Genomic DNA, 17592 nt, shown 5'->3' on the forward strand with positions numbered 1-17592 from the left:
TAAAATTTTTCACAAGAGTATATCAAGATATTTAAAGATTAGGAAAATTGAACTTCCTAACATTTATTTCTCTAATGGGGAAAAGGTCTTGTTTGGGAGCAGAACAACTTCCATAACAGTAATAACATTGAATACTTTGATTTAAGTCAGCTAATGGGCACATGATCATTTCTAGTCATCACAAATCCATTAGACACATACCTTATTCCCTGTCCTCCTAATGTTACAGATAAACAAAACCCTGTACCTCTTCAGCCTTTAGAATGTGATTCAATAATTCTTCCTAAAAATTTTATATGTCATCCATAAAATTCTCCAACTAGCTATTGGATTGATTGGATAGACTCTTCCCTCTGGTGTGATGTGTCTACAGAGCCACAAATGGGTTACAATCAATATTGATCCTCCAAACTACCCTGGATTGGTCTCAGTGCCCGATTTGGCTACAGCCACAGGGAAGTTGATTTTGCTGTCAACAGCCAGTTTTCCTCAATGTGCCATAAAACTATTTTTATTAGTTGTCATGAAGTGTTTGAGAAGTGCTGCTGTATCAATTAGGTTGGGCTTGTATTAACTTTCCTAAGGAAAAATAAGACCTGTGAACAATGTATTGATTGGTATTAGTTTCTAACTCACATGTCACAGTGTTTTGTCTAGTGTCAAATTTAGTTATCTTGTGAAAATAGAGTCTACATTATTTCTATAAAAGGTATTGTGGCATCTCAATCTTCCTTTTCATGTTTCTTATTTTTCACTTCTCTTCCTTCCCTTTAACTTTTCAAGTAATCCTTTTATATCAGTAGGTATAGACTTCATTGCTACAAGCTGAGAGTGACTCCCACAGTTTGGAGTTTAGATTCTCAGTGTTTTATTTGCAAATAATTCTGCCTGCTCACTCACTCCATTCTGAAAGTGCCACTTGACATTTAGGGTGAATCTATTATGGAAAAACCCTGCTAGTTACCATAAGAATTTTTAAGTGTTCTTTCTAAATTTCTAAAGATATGGGCCCTCTGCTCATGTCTCTGAAAAACAGACAATCCATTTTCACACTGCTATAAAATACCCAAGACTGGGTAATTTATAAAGAAAAAGGTTAAATGGGCTCAGTTCTACATGGTTGTGGAGGCCTCACAACCATGCTGGAAGGTGAAGGAGAAGCAAAGGCATGTCTTACATGGCGGCAGGCAAGAGGCAAGTGCAGGGGAACAGCCCTTAGTAAAACCATCAGATCTTATGAGACTTATTCATGAGAACAGCATGGGAAACCCCTCCCCACAACCCCAGGATTCAATTACCTCCCACGAGGCCCTTCACACTACATGTGATTTATAGGAGCTAGAATTCAAGATATTTGGGTGGGGACACAGCCAACCCTTATCAGACACATTCCAGTAAGTTCTTTACTGGAGGTTCTGGCAAGAAAAAGTTATAGGCTGAGGTTAAGAATGAATCTTCTATCTTTGAAATTCTGTAGAAGGAAAACGTGGTAATTTTGCTGTTGCACCTCAAACTGCAAAACTTGTAGCCACGGTGTGTGATAAGTGTTTAGGTAAGAAAAAACACATTACATTTATGGTAGAAGACAAGCAAATGTGTTGTGACCGACATCAGGTTCTATGCTTACGGTTTCAGGCTTCCCCCGGGAGTCTTAGAACACAGCCTCTGAGGATAAGATGGTGACTGCTATGTTTGAAATATGGTGTTTGATGAGTTGATTCTTTATAATGGTCAGTGGACAGTGTCTAAAGGGGAGAAGTCGGGAGATGTCAAGGAAGCAGCTGAAGACGACCGTTTTTGTCGTGACTGAGCGGCGCCAGAAACAGGCTACTCCGTGATTTTTACTGGAATGCACAACCTTGTTAAAAGCTGATGGGCGACTACTAAACCCCAACTTTATGCCTACACCATCCCAAGCTGTTCGTTGTTCAGAACCTTCATTCCTTTCAAAAATGAAATCCTTAAAATCCCAGGCAGCTTTCCAAACCTCACATGCCCCACAGTTGCTGGCATGGGGGCGACTTGTTTCCAGGCAGAGAATATTTAAGTTCAAGGGCAACAACAGTCTTGTATCCTTCATTTCAAATCTCTAGCAGCATATTGCAGTTTCTTTAGAAAGTGGTTACCTTTCCTGAGGACACACACCTCCCCACCACCTTCTGTAGGGCCCCTGTGACATCCTTGTTCCTAAGGCTATAAATGAGTGGGTTGAGCATGGGAGTGAGGATGGTGTAGAAGGCAGACACAGCTTTGTCCTGCTCAGGGGTGTGGTAAGAGTGAGGCAGCACGTATGTGTACATGGCAGCCCCATAGAAGAGGCCGACAACCACCATGTGTGAGGAGCAGGTGGCCACAGCCTTTCGCCTCCCCTCTGCCTCACTCATCCTATAAACAGTCATGAGAATTCTTGTGTACGAGGCTGAGATGACAGAGAAAGGGATGAGGAGCATCATAATGCAGCAGACATACATGGCTGTCTCGTAGGCCGACGTGTCCGTGCAGGAGAGCTTCAGAAGGGCAGGGACCTCACAGAAGAAGTGGTTGATCTCCCGAGAAGCACAGAAGGGGAACTGCATGGTGACGGGGGTGAGCAGGAAACCATCCACAGACCCTCCCAGCCAGGCTGCCGCCACAACCAACCAGCAGACCCTACGGCTCATGAGGACAGGGTAGCGGAGAGGGTTGCAGACGGCTATGTAGCGATCATAGGACATGAGTCCTAGGAGGAAGAACTCAGCCCCTGCTAAGGTCAGGTAGAGGAAGTGTTGGGCAGTGCATCCTGCAAAGGAAATGGCTCTCTGGCTCATCACCTGGTCCACCAGCATTTTGGGCACAATGGTGGAAATGTACAGGATGTCCATGAGGGAGAGGTGGCTGAGCAGGAAGTACATGGGGGTGTGGAGGCGGGAGTCTATGTGGATGAGAATGATCATGGCCATGTTGCTGGCTACAGAGGTCACAAAGACCAGGAGAACGAGGGCAAAGAGAAGCCAGGGGAAACGGGCATTGCTGAACAAACCCAAGAGGATGAAGTCGGCATACACGGAATAATTGCCCCGCTCCATAGCTCTGTAGGGTACACAAGAGAGACATATCGGTTAGGTTGGGAAAGGTATCCGATTTACCTAAAACATTATGAAGCAGTCATGAACAAACCAAGGTAAAGTCGTCTTCCTGAAGCTCATAACAATTTCCTGAGAGCTGCCTGAGCAGGATTGTGCTACATCTCATATAGTTCAGGATGATTTTCTCGATTTGGTGACTACTATTTAGAGTTCATGATGAAACAATCTTTCTGTTCATGACCACATTCACTTCTATCTTTCGAGTACCACCTTACATCGGGGGGATGCACTTAAGGAACCAGCCTGATTGAATAGGAGAGGGTGGTGGGAGGAAAGGAGGATTGCCCCTGTCCTAGACTGCTCTCCTTATACTAGACTCGAGTTCTCAGTTTGAATGTCACCAAGAGTATATGTGTTGCCTATTGAATAACTGCATTGAGCTGACCTAATTTCTACCATTCTGGACACGTTTGTACATTGTCAAATGCGAGTGCTCAACTTCTATCAGGCAGCATATTTGAAAATGAGCCTGCGTTGAATAAAAAGAGCTGAGTTATGAGAAGTCATTCGAGAATTCATAGGAAGAAATCACAGGAGAAAATGTTTAGGGTCAACCCGTGTTTGCTTTTTCTTGCAGCAGAAAACTACTGGGTAACATACGACTTGTTAACAATTAAGTTAAATGGTAGTATAACATTTTATGAATGTTAGAGATAGTGTATCCCAAAAGAGATCTCAAACTCGAAGTTAGATTAAGCATGTATATCCATATCGGTTAATCTTAACTCATGTGTCCCTAAATGCGGTATGTGGATAGCTTCTCTGCATCGTACGGAGCTGCACTGTCCAGTGTGGAGCCATGAGTCTCAGGAAGCCGTGGAGCCCGAGACATGATGCTCCAAGTCAAGATGTGCCATCAGTACAAGTTACATTAAGAATTCCAAATCTTGTTAAGAATATATGCAGCACAGCTCCTTAAAACTTTATATTGATTATGTGGTAAATGTTTTAGATACATTTGGATCTAGATTAAAATTTTCACTTGTTTTACATTTTTGATGTGGTTACTAGAAAATTTAGAATTATCTCTGTGGCTCCCCTAGGATTTCTACTAGACAGCACTGGTCTAGAGGTATCATCCCTTTCTGAGAATACGACGGCTCCAAGTACCTTCATCCAAACAAGTCCTCCAGAATTAAACAACCCAAATTAGAATTGAGCCAAGAAATTTAGGTGCGACACCAAACTAGAAAAATGTCTACTTGTATAAGCATTCACCTGCCAATAGTAATAACCGATTCATAAATTTTACATTTCTGAACAACTTTGTAAGATACTAGACCATTCTACAGTTGAAAACGAGGCTTAAGGAAACTTCCCCAGAGGAACATGGTTCTCTTCAAACAGTGACAGTGTAATTGTTCTATGCTGTTCAACAGGACAAAGACATCAATTCATTCCTCCCACAAACGTTTCCCAAGAGGCACACTGGGTAAGCCCAAGTTTGATATTCCAAAAGGACCTGAAAGAATGTAAGACATCATCTGTCTTCAGAGAGCCTAGAATCAAGGCACATGAACGTATGCAGTATGTGTGACCACAGGTGCACTTTCAGAATGATTTTAAGACCGCTGCAGTTTTGACTTATTTGGTATGTGAACGAAGGACAATAAAAATGATGGAAGCTGCCAGCTCACTGGCTGGTAGACAGGAAACTCACCAGGGCCCCTCGGTACATTCCACCACAACCAGGCCACAATGGACAGATGGAAAATGATGAAAATTAAGTTCTCAGCTAGATTTTTACTGATGAAACCCACATTATATCCTTATGCATTTTTCAGTTCTCATTCTTGAAATGTTACCAAGCTTTATGCCAGAGCTTTCCACAAGCTGTTTTATTATTTTTTTAAACCGTGTTAAACCATTGGGGAAATTAAAGGCAAACACATAGCAGCAATTCGTATGATGGAGAGGTAAATGCTCACCTAGACCTGGTTGTCCACAATTTACTAAGAACAAGATCCTTGGAGGGCTATGCTCGTTATTTCACAGTAAATTCAGAGAATGGTGGAACCTACTGGAGACCAGCCAGTGACTGCTATTGGTCCACTGGGAATATTACAGCTCAAGAGGAAAAAATGGGTCCAAAAATATGCTTATCAGGGCAGCTGTGTCCCAAAACCCTGACCATTAATACTCCTGGCCCTGAAACTTGTTAATGAAACCCCGAGGATCTCCCCAGCTTTCTTCACAAAGGGAAAGGGGAGATGCGAGTGGCTCCGTAACCACTCAGATTTTAAAAACCATCTTCCACTCTTGTCAGTGTTGATTCATTCCCTGTGTTTTAAAAATTACCCAGTATAACATTTAATACTTGGGAAAGAAAAAAGGAATCAAGTGGGTTACTCCGTGCCCCCATGTAATAACTTTTTATGTCTATGCATAGTTTCAAGCTTTAGTAAACTAACTTTATATATACTTAATATTTAGCACCTTTTCCACGTAGTCTTTATACAGACTATTGCTGTAACTGAATGACACTCAACTTAGAAACATGAATGTAAACCAAGTTTGCTTATAATATACAATATTGTGAGGTTGATTCTCCGGTGTAGCTCATGGAGAGTGGTGTACAATGCTTTAGAAGCCCATCAACCAGATCGTTAGATGTTTAACAGTAACAGAGCACACTTACGGCCGCATCGTGCTTGCCCGTGTTTAGCACTAGTATCTCAACTCACGTTAATAGGGATTTCTTTGATTACTAATAAAATTGAACATATATTTTTGTCTATTGATTTTCCATGACCGTTTCTATATAGGTGATTTGTTAAAATTAGTGTCTTCTATAGAACAAGAACGTTGTTTAATATTTAGTAATATTCTGATGTACTATTTAGTGCAGCTATTTTGCCGCCGAGGTTACTTACAATTGTAACTTTGATGTTTAGGCCAAATGTTTTGAAATATTTAAAGACATTTATCATTCTGTATGCCGAATTTTTGAAAAATATTTTCCATCCAGGTATGTGATTTGTACAGTTTTACTTGAATTTTTAAAATGCATATTTTTATGCATTTAAAATCTTTGGTCTAGACATTAAAAATTATGCAACTATTGGTTTATGATGTCAATCCAATCATCATGAATTTGTTCCTTAAGATCATGCCAGTGAGTTTATGTAACTGTAGTTCAAATAAGCACGAGTCCAAGTGTGATGAGCAGGAATGACTTAAGTTCCAACAGTTCTCCTTGTGGATGTGGGAACACCCTCGTCACGTGCGTAAATTCTGGTGTAAGTGGGTACTCAATAAGTGACAGCCAGGTTAGCCTTAAGATAGTAATAGCAACAATTAACTTTGGGGATCTCACACCCTCTGCTGTCCATATGTTTCTCTCAAATAGCAGATCCAACAGCAGGTAGCCAATTTTCTTCTACTTTCATTTTTGATGTTGTCATTCTGTCAGACTCTTGCTCGGCATCAGAGATTGGCAACAATTCTTGGTGACCATCTAACTCAGAATATGTTTGAGTGCTAAAAGGCTAAGCTAGACAGGAGATGAGGACAACAGGCATAAAAAAAGAGTATCTTGAGAGATCAGAACAGGGCAATGGTGACCCAGACTGTAAGACATTAAATTCTCTGTATAATGAGATTCATTATGTTTCCTCCCCAGAAGTATCTTCACATGAAGTGTCACTTCTAGTTGTGGAAAAAACATTTTCTAAATTAAGATTAATTTGGGGAATCTTTAGAACGGTCAAGAAGTTTTAAGGCCGAGAGATTGTCTTGAAGCAGACCAAGGGCATCATCACCTTCAGTCTCTAGAAAAGTTGAACTGAGTTCTTCCCCTGTCTATTCCTACCCTTGAAACTTTATTCTTGGCATTTACTATGTAGCATTGTGAACATTAAACAATTTTTAATCAGAAAGCCGGGTTTGTAATCCTATCTTCATTGATAAGCTTCTGGATGTCTGGCAAGCCACTCACATTCTGTTCTATCAGCCTCTGGGAATTTCTAAGTATGGGGCAACGGTTTCTTGGAGGATAGGGAGGGTCTTCCTAAACCATTTTTAGATACTTATGAGGTACCTAAGAAGGTGGCATACTACAAATTAGATAAGCTCTTTATAAAGATGTTAAAATTGTATAGGTGAATATATGTTGCAATAAACACTTTGTTGGAATCATTACAAATCTGTCTAGAATTCCCAAGTAATCTGCTACGTTCTGATGTACACAAAAGATAACCGAGTCCGTAACAGAAGAAACAGGATAAAATTATTTAACAGTAGCACTATCCACAAGTATCTCCAGTTCAAAGTCAGACCTATCAGCTTCAGCATTCTCCAGTATTTGATTTGAACCAACTTTCTAGTAGGTCCAGAATCTAAAGCATCCTGCGATTGATCAGCATCAAGACTGCAAACTTACCTTACACACTATCTTCCCCAAACACGATGATCTGGATATTTAGAGAAAAACCTTACAGAACTAAGATAGTAAACAGTTGTTCAGCATTTCCTTTTATGTAGTAAGTGTGGAGAACCAAGAGGCATCCATTATTCTATATTCTGTATTTCAAACTTGTTTTCTGAGCTGAAACAGAAGAGTGCAGGCAGGGAGTGTCTGAATTCAAACAAGGTACAGTGGATTAGGCATGGAATTACATCTTGTTGTTGGCAGAAAGATAAGGGTCAGTCCCTAACTATTGTAAGATTTTAGAATACAGTGATAGGTGAATACTTTGAAGATCTAGCAACAGACCAGCCTGAATCTGTAAATGCCTAATACTAATGCAAAGTTGACAGCAGCTACATTATATGCAGGCTGCTAAGAAAGATCCAGCGACTTACACAGGAGAGCTTGCATCATGGCGACGGCTAGTACTCCCACTCAGGAGATAATTGACATCAGTATGTCTCTGGGGTCCTTGTCCCTAAGCCTGCAATTTACACCATTCATGCAAATGTGACAAAACTCCTTCACCTTAAAAATGTAACCTCAATTTACAAATTAAACACCCAGATAAAGTTAGGTTGCAGGCCCTGCAATTAAATTGTTTTTACTTCGTTCATGACATCGTTTTGAAAGTTTTTTCTCCCCGCCCCCCACTTCCAACTTTTAGGCATTTCTCTTGAAATAGAAATCCAGTGTTTCTAAGTATTAGTAGTCTTGCATTTTGGGCCATTCCCCATCTCTCTCAAGCAATATGTCATCCTGTCTTTCTTGTAACTTGTAATACATAAGAAACCTTTCAGCATTGCAAGCATTTAAAAATATATACAGGTTAGTAAAATAAGAGAAGCTGATCTGAGTTACTTCAAAATATCAAGATCTTTTCTCATTCCAGTATTCTCACAAGGGCCCACACCAATTCCTGGGGGGGAGGGGAGGGGGGATCCCAGACCCTGCAGTCTTGCTGTGCTGCAATCTGTGCCTGCATGATCTTGGCTTTCATGTAATTCATTATTTACCTCACTGGTGTTTAAGAATTAGTGAGGGTTGGAATTCAGCTTTTCTGAGACTGAAGCTTATGCACTCTGGGGCTTAAAAGTCTACAAATCATGATTGCACGGGTATAATACTCAGTGAAAAAACAAATTACACCTTTAAAAAAGCTGATGAGTACCACAAATACATAACACTATCTTAACTGGTTGACCTACACCACTTCCCATTCTTTCCCCCAAATGGCTACATACTATGTACTCCAAGATATTTTCTATAGCAAGAGATGGTTCAATCCTAGTATGGTTGAAAATTTTTAAAATTTGGTACTTTATAAAATTGTCTTCCACTTTGTTTAGGATTGAGGTCCAATCTGAGAAAACCACTGTTAAATTACTTTTGTATGACCTGCCTTAGTTTTCCTCCCACCAAGAGTTGACTTTGGAAAATATTTGAAACTAAGAAAAATGATTGAGCAGTTGAAGAATGAGCTTTGCAAAATGTTTTAGGCTGAGACGCGAGCATGAGAATAACTTCCCTACCCAGCCCTGCTCAAATGCACATGCCTGGGGGGTTGTTTAAAGGAATTTTATACTTTTACCCACCGTGGTTTCCAGACTAGCTGATAAATTACCTAAAATGTTACAAGTTGTACAATGTGACCTTTACCAATTATCTTCATGTTCCGGGAATGAGATATAAACACAAGGTATAGCTGATCAATAGCTCATGTCGGCTTTAGAACTTCCTTTCCTCCCTTAAATGCCCCATAACTGCTGTTAGTTGGAGCGTTTATTTAGGGCTACTAGAATCTCAGACTGTATTTCTCAGTCTTGGCCCAAATAAACCCTACTTATGATTTCGCCTCAGTTTTTTTCCTTTAGGTTGACAACCATCACCACCATCCATCTCCAGAACTTTCTCATCCCAAACAAATCCTCTGTACCCATTAACATTAACTTTCTCCTTTTCTTAGTCTCTGGTAACATCTAATTCTATTTTGTTTCTATGGATTTTCCTGTTCTAGGTACTGTAGCAAACTTGTCCAACTACTACTTGAGACCATCACCACAGCGGTTACTGTTACTGCTCCAGACCGTCATTACAACAGGACTGAACAGGGGATGAACATAGAAATGGTGAGAAAAAATAGAACTTCTAAGGCAAGGCCAGCTTGGGGAAGAAGAGAGCTCCCAGCTTCGAGTGAGCAAGGGCAGCCGCCCGAGCTTCTCAGGCCTCTGCATTTGTTAAGAGCAGGGAGGAGGCCGTCACGACTGGTCAGCTGTGTGATGGCAGGTTCACATTATTGCCATCAGACTTGCAGACGTACCTAATAACAAACACTGGTGCCTGGGGCGTGACTGCCCTCAGCATAACCTCTGCGCAGCAAATGCAGTTTGTCTGTTTGCCAACATTCTGCACTTGTGAGAAGCAGTTTTGCTGCTTACTCAGCCTCCAGGGGTATAACTGAGTTGATCACAACCCTCTTTCGGCCTCCAACCTTTCCTGTTTTTTGAATTGGGTAAGATCTGTCCCTGTATTACGGGGGTTGATGTCAGCGTGACTCTGGTCAGTCTTCGGGCCCGAGGACACCCACACGGTTTGTTCATCTCCTGTAAAGACACAGGCAGCCCTTGTCCCCACGCTAGTAGCAAATCTACAGAAGCAAAGGTTTCTGTGGCCACAGCCGGGAGGCAACGCCCTGGATGAAGCATCCGCTCCACGAGCTGCAATTCAGCTTCTGCCTCTTTGCAGAATTGCTGCGGGTAAAACTTTCTACTGATAATGAAAGCAGCTTTTTCTGATGAACAGAAGGCAGAGAAAACAACAAATTGATACTTAATTCTTCTCACGCAACAGTACAGCAAAAAAGCCGTCCTGAACCTTCAATTCGCACTTACACAGGCGGGTCTATTAAGACACTATGGGTTGTGATAAAATCTTTCTCCTAGTCGTGCTTTTAAATCCCTGGCCTACCACTACCTGAATTTTTCCATAACCCGGAGCAAGAGCTCCTGGGACTTCAGGAATGCCCCCGCAAGTTCAGATGACTTTCGCCTAAAATTAATCCCATCTTCCTGGTGGCAAAGGTCCCCAAATGCCAGTGTCAATCCAGTTTGTTTCCTCTAAACATAACCCGTTCTTTGGGGGATCTAATCCTGTGCTTCCAGGTGTTTGAGGGGAGGTCAAGGCACCTCCGGAGACCCCCCCCCCAAAACGGAGTCGTGGCCTGGCCTGGGGACGCCCCCTTCTTCCAGGTGCCCAGGTCCAGGCCCTCTTGTTTCCCAACAGGAGGTGCCGTTTTGATGAAATCATCAGTGGGACTGATTAGCCCAGTGATTTCCCTTAATGGCAACAAGGGCAACATCCTGGTGCTTTTTCTGTAGCGAGAACTGTTGAGTGATTCCTTCGGCCCAGAGGTCTGGCAGCATTTTCTGGAACGTCCGATTTTCCTACATTTTCCCACTCCAGGGCTCAGCCCTGGGTTTTCAGATCCGTCAACTACCAAAAATTAGCTATTGCCTGAGTCAACATTGTAAAGCAATGAGGCTGAGTTCCCACATCTTGACAAGCTCTAAGAAAACCCAAACTTCCTGCACACCTCACAGGTGCCACTGCACGTTCACAACCCACATTCGTCTTCTCATGAGCCGTAGTCAAAGTGAGCCTTTCTGTAGCCACAGAAGATGGCACAAGCCAATTTTTCATTCTCCCTCTCTCGTCTACCACTTTCGATAGGTGCTGTGACTGGGGCAAAAAGTTCTCAGGCCCTGAAATAGAGATGGTATGCACCAAATTCCAAAAAGGGGGGAAAAAATTCCCCCATGTTACCCTGATTCAATAAACCTCCCATTCTTCATACTTCTAGGGGCACTGACCAGTACATTTTTAGAGCACTGGCCTATGTTGCTGCTGGCAGCCTTGTAATGGGGTTTCTCGTTCGTCTGGTTGGTTTTAGTTTTCTGTTCCAGACCTTCCTCGTTCAAGTCCCTATAGGACCCTGTCTGTCACTTAGCAAGTTTCTACTCATCTCTGCTGGTCTTATCCCTATCTGTCCACCATAGTCCCTGGCTAGTTCCTGCCTTTCCCTAAGCAAACTCTATTTGTCTCTATCCTACTTATCTCTATTTGTCCTCCAGGCCTCTGCTTGTCCCTGGATGTCCCTGCTCAGGCACCACTTGCGATAGACTTGTACTATTACTGCTTGAGACCGTCATTACAGGACTGAACGACGACATGAACATAGAAATGGTGAAAGGAAAAAAAAAAAAAAAACCTTTCAAGGAAAGGCTAGCTTGAGGGAAGAGATCCCAGCTTTGAGTGAGCAAGGGCAGCCGCCCCAGCCTCTCAGGCCTCTATTGAGTAGCAATAGCAGGGAGGAGGCCGTTACCACTGGTGAGCTGTGTGATTGATCACAGGTTCACATTATTGCCATCAGACTTTCAGACGTACCTAATAACAAACACTGGTGCCTGGGGTGTGACTGCCCTCAGCATAACCGCTGCGTGGCAATCGCAGTTTGTTAGTTTGCCAACATTCTGCCTTTATGAGAAGCAGTTTTGCTGCTTACTCAGCCTCTGGGGTATACCGAGTTACTGACTTGATCACGATCCTCTTTTGGCCTCCAATCTTTCCTTTTTGTTTTTTCAATTGAATAAGATCTGTCCCTGTATTATGGGGGTTGATGTCAGCATGACTTCGGTCGGTCCTCGGTCCCGAGGACACCCACACGATTTTTGTTCGTCTCCTGTAAAGACACAGGCACACCACGCTCGTCCCCACGTTAGTAGTAAATCTACAGAAGCAAAGGTTTCTGTGGCTGCAGCCGGGAGGCAACGCCCTGGATGAAGCATCCGCTCCACGAGCTGCAGCTCAGCTTCTGCCTCTTTGCAGAATTGCTGGGGGGTAAAACTATGTTGATAATGAAAGACAAGCTTTTTCCGATGAACAGAAGGCACAGAGAAAACAAATTGAGGCTTATCCTTCTCATGCAACAGTACAGCAAAAAAGCCGTCCTGAACCTTCAATTCGCACTTACACAGGCGGGTCTATCAGACGCTCTGGGCTGTGACAGACAAATCTTTCTCCTGTGTGTGCTTCCAAATCCCTGACCACCTCGCTTCTCACGTAGAGAAGGGCACGATTTACAGGGAATAAGCAACAGTTGTGTGATATTCTCCTGGTTCAAAACCCAGAGATCTTGTGACGTTACCACTACCCGAATTTCTCCATAACCCAGAGCAAGAACTCCTGGGACTTCAGGAATGCCCTGAAAGTTCACATGACTTTTGCCTAAAATCCCATCTATCCTGTTAGCAAAGGTCCCCAAATGCCAGTGTCAAGTTTGTTCTCTAACTTAACTCATTTTTTGGCGGATCTAATCCTGTGCTTCCAGGTGTTTGAGGGGGAGTCAAGACACCTCGAGAAAACCACCCCCCTGAAACGGAGTTGTGGCCTGGCCTGGGGACGCCCCCTTGTTCGAGCTGCCCAGGTCCAGGCCTGCTTGTTTCCCAACAGGAGGTGCCGTTTTGATGAAATCTTCAGTGGGACTGATTAGCCCAATGATTTCCCTAATGGCAACAAGGGCAACGTCCTGGTGCTTTTTCTGTAGCGAGAACTGTTGAGATCCCTTCGGCCCAGAGGTCTGGCAGCATTCTCTTCTGAAACGTCCTGTTTTTCTACACTTACATTTTCCCACTCCTGGGCTCAACCCTGGGCTCCTTTCAGATCCGTCAACTACCAGAATTAGCCGTTGCCCGAGTCAACATTGTAAAGCAATGAGGCTGAGTTCCCACATCTTGACAAGCTCTAAGAAAACCTCCTAAACTTCCTGCACACCTCACAGGTGCCACTGCACGTTCACAACCCACATTCGTCTTCTCATGAGCCGTAGTCAAAGTGAGCCTTTCTGTAGCCACAGAAGATGGCACAAGCCAATTTTCATTCTCCCTCTCTCGTCTACCACTTTCGATAGGTGCTGTGACTGGGGCAAAAAGTTCTCAGGCCCTGAAATAAAGATATGGTATGCACCAAATTCCAAACAAAAGGGGAAAAAAATTCCCCCATGTTATCCTGATTCAAAAACCTCCCATTCTTCATACCTCTAGGGGCACTGACCAGTACCTTTTTAGAGCACTGGCCTATGTTGCTGCTGGCAGCCTTGTAATGGGGTTTCTCGTATCGTCTGGTTGGTTTTAGTTTTCTGTTCTAGACCTTCCTCGTTCAAGTCCCTATAGGACCCTGGTCTGTCCTTGCAAGTTTCTACTCATCTCTGCTGGTCTTATCCCTATCTGTCCCCCATGGTCCCTGGCCAGTTCCTGCCTTTCCCTATGCATACTCTATTTGTCTCTATCCTACTTATCTCTATTTGTCCCTCCAGGCCTCTGCTTGTCCCTGGATGTCCCTGCTCAGGCACCACTTGTGACAGAGTTGTACTATTACTACTTGAGACCATCACTGCAGCAGTTACTGTTACCGCTTGAGACCATCATTACAGGACTGAAGAAATGAACGTAGAAATGGTAAAAGAAAAAAAAAAACTTTCAAGGAAAGGCTAGCTTGAGGGAAGAGATCCCAGCTTTGAGTGAGCAAGGGCAGCCGCCCCAGCCTCTCAGGCCTCTATTGAGTAGCAATAGCAGGGAGGAGGCCGATACCACTGGTGAGCTGTGTAATTGATCACAGGTTCACATTGCCATCAGACTTTCAGACGTACTAATAACACTTGTGGCCTGGGGCGTGACTGCCCTCAGCATAACCGCTGCGTGGCAATCGCAGTTTGACAGTGTGCCAACATTCTGCCTTTATGAGAAGCAGCTTTGCTGCTTTACTCAGCCTCCGGGGTATCCCGAGTTACTGACTTGATCATGACCCTTCTTTTTGGCCTCCAACCTTTCCTTTTTGTTTTTTCAATTGATTAAGATCTGTCCCTGTATCATGGGGGTTGATGTCAGCGTGACTCCAGTCGGTCCTCGGGCCCGAGAACACCCACACGGTTTGTTCATCTCCTGTAAAGACACAGGCACACCACGCTCGTCCCCACGTTAGTAGTAAATCTACAGAAGCAAAGGTTTCTGTGGCTGCAGCTGGGAGGCAACGCCCTGGATGAAGCATCCGCTCCACGAGCTGCAGCTCAGCTTCTGCCTCTTTGCAGAATTGCTGGGGGGTAAAACTATGTTGATAATGAAAGACAAGCTTTTTCCGATGAACAGAAGCAAATTGAGGCTTATCCTTCTCATGCAACAGTACGGCAAAAAAGCCGTCCTGAAACCTTCAATTCGCACTTACACAGGCGGGTCTATCAGACGCTCTGGGCTGTGACAGACAAATCTTTCTCCTGTGTGTGCTTCCAAATCCCTGACCACCTCGCTTCTCACGTAGAGAAGGGCACGATTTACAGGGAATAAGCAACAGTTGTGTGATATTCTCCTGGTTCAAAACCCAGAGATCTCATGACGTTACCACTACCCGAATTTCTCCATAACCCAGAGCAAGAACTCCTGGGACTTCAGGAATGCCCTGAAAGTTCACATGACTTTTGCCTAAAATCCCATCTATCCCTGTTGGCAAAGGTCCCCAAATGCCAGTGTCAAGTTTGTTCTCTAACAACTCATTCTTTGGCGGATCTAATCCTGTGCTTCCAGGTGTTTGAGGGGGAGTCAAGGCACCTCGGGAACCACCCCCCTGAAACGGAGTTGTGGCCTGGCCTGGGGACGCCCCCTTGTTCGAGCTGCCCAGGTCCAGGCCTGCTTGTTTCCCAACAGGAGGTGCCGTTTTGATGAAATCTTCAGTGGGACTGATTAGCCCAATGATTTCCCTAATGGCAACAAGGGCAACGTCCTGGTGCTTTTTCTGTAGCGAGAACTGTTGAGATCCCTTCGGCCCAGAGGTCTGGCAGCATTCTCTTCTGAAACGTCCTGTTTTTCTACACTTACATTTTCCCACTCCAGGGCTCAACCCTGGGCTCCTTTCAGATCCGTCAACTACCAGAATTAGCCATTGCCTGAGTCAACATTGTAAAGCAATGAGGCTGAGTTCCCACATCTTGACAAGTTCTAAGAAAACCTCCTAAACTTCCTGCACACCTCACAGGTGCCACTGCACGTTCACAACCCACATTCGTATTGTCATGAGCCATAGTCAAAGTGAGCCTTTCTGTAGCCACAGAAGATGGCACAAGCCAATTTTCATTCTCCCTCTCTTGTCTACCACTTTTGATAGGTGCTGTAAGTGGGGAATAAATTCTCAGGCCCTGAAATAAGATGGCATGCACCAAACTCCAAACAAAAGGAAAAAAATAACCAAATTCTTCCCTATGTTACCCTAATTTAAGAACTTCCCGTTCTTCATACCTCTGGGGCACTGACCAGTACATTTTTAGAGCACTGGCCTTATGTTGCTGCTGGCAGACTTGTAATGGGGTTTCTCGTTCATCTGGCTGGTTTTAGGAACAAAAAAGTTCCAGCAGACCTTCCTCGTTCAAGTCCCTATAGGACCCTGTCTGTCCCTGCAAGTCCCTGCTAGTCGTTATCCTTATCTGTCCCCCATGGTCCCTGCTAGTTCCTGTCTTTCCCTACCCGTACTCTGTCTTTATCTCTTTATCCCTACTTATCTCTATTTGTCCCTCCAGGCCTCTGCTTGTCCCTGGATGTCCCTTGCTCAGGCACCACTTGTGACAGACTCGTACTATTACTACTTGAGACCGTCACTACAGCAGTTACTGTTACCGCTTGAGACCGTCATTACAGGACTGAAAGGAGCAATGAACGTAGGAAATGGTAACAAAAGACAAAAGAAAACTGTCTGAAGGAAAGGCTAGCTTGAGGGAAGAAGAGAGATCCCAGCTTCGAGTGAGCAAGGGCAGCCACCCGAGCGTCTACAACCCTCCGTATTTATTGAGTAGAAAGAGCAGGGAGGAGGATATCACGATTGGTCAACTACGTGATTGATCACAGGTTCACATTATTGCCATCAGACTTTCAGACGTACCTAATGACAAACACTCGTGCTTGGGGTGTGGCTGCCCTCAGTATAACCTCTGCACAGCAAACGCAGTTTGTCCGTTTGCCAACATTCTGCATTTATGAGAAGCAGTTTTGCGGCTCACTCAGCCTCCGGTGGTATCCTGAGTCGATGATGGCCCTCACTCTTTTGGCCTCCAACAGGGTATCTCATATGAATGGAATCATACAATGTTTGCCTTTATGCTTATTTCACTTCACATAACGTTTTCAAGGTTCGTTCATGTGGCAGAAAATATCAGAGTTTCATTCCTTTTGAAGGTGGAATAGGATCACATTGTGTGTATGTATCACATTTTGCTTATGTACTTGTCTGTTGATGGACACAACCTTTTGGCTATTGTAAATAATGGAGCTGTGAACACTGTTGCACAATTTTCTGAGTTCATGATTTTAATTCTTTTGAATTTCAAAAATAATTGTGAAATTCAAAAATAATTTTGAAATTCTGTTGAATGGTATCTTCAATAAGTTGAGACAGATACATTTGTATTTATTCAAGTATTTTTCCCATTTGCTATCAAATTTTGGTCTTTTGTTATAGACACATAAGAATTTTTTTATACATGTGCTGGATATTTTGTTTTCAGTTTTGTTACACATCTGCTAGTTTGTGACCTATCCAAGTGTTTAAATTGTTTATTTGTAAATTGAATTAACAATATTTTACTTTATATTAGTTCTTTTTGTGTCTTAAGCAATGTGTTCATAACTTAAAGTCAAGAAAATATTATCCTATCTTATCTTGTAAAACTCATAGTTTATTTTTCCTTTCTTCACCTTTTGGTTTTTAACTCACCTAAAACATATTTGTGGTATGGTATGTGACCTTAGGCAAATGTTCCATTTTCCAGATGAACAAACAGTTTTCCTAATACAACTTGATAAATTTATTTTTCCCCGCTCAGCAGTGACATCTCTGTCCCTTTAGAGTCACATTCTCCAAAAACTTTGCCTGTTCTTAGTCTCCCCAGTTCCTCCACTGTCCTCTCTATTCAGGATATTTACCTCTCATTTCAATGATCTTTATGTGGATAAATCAAACCTTTCA

At 43.2% G+C, this 17592-nt stretch overlaps 1 protein-coding gene across 1 annotated transcript; it reads right to left on the reverse strand.

The window, feature by feature from the left end:
* Window positions 1-1365: 1365 nt before the first annotated feature.
* Window positions 1366-11794, reverse strand: LOC144337992 (olfactory receptor 2T27). The gene has a single exon (XM_077985913.1). It carries the CDS (start codon window positions 3063-3065, stop codon window positions 2112-2114), a length of 954 nt encoding a protein of 317 aa, XP_077842039.1. The 5' UTR covers window positions 3066-11794; the 3' UTR covers window positions 1366-2111.
* Between the last annotated feature and the right edge of the window lie 5798 nt (window positions 11795-17592).

This window comes from Macaca mulatta, chromosome 1, assembly GCF_049350105.2.
Source record: "Macaca mulatta isolate MMU2019108-1 chromosome 1, T2T-MMU8v2.0, whole genome shotgun sequence".
NCBI classification, from domain to species: domain Eukaryota; kingdom Metazoa; phylum Chordata; class Mammalia; order Primates; family Cercopithecidae; genus Macaca; species Macaca mulatta.

What these genes read in the sequence shown, in the direction of transcription:
- LOC144337992 (XM_077985913.1), bottom strand. Translation starts at nt 3,065, where the DNA reads ATGGAGCGGGGCAATTATTCCGTGTATGCCGACTTCATCCTCTTGGGT.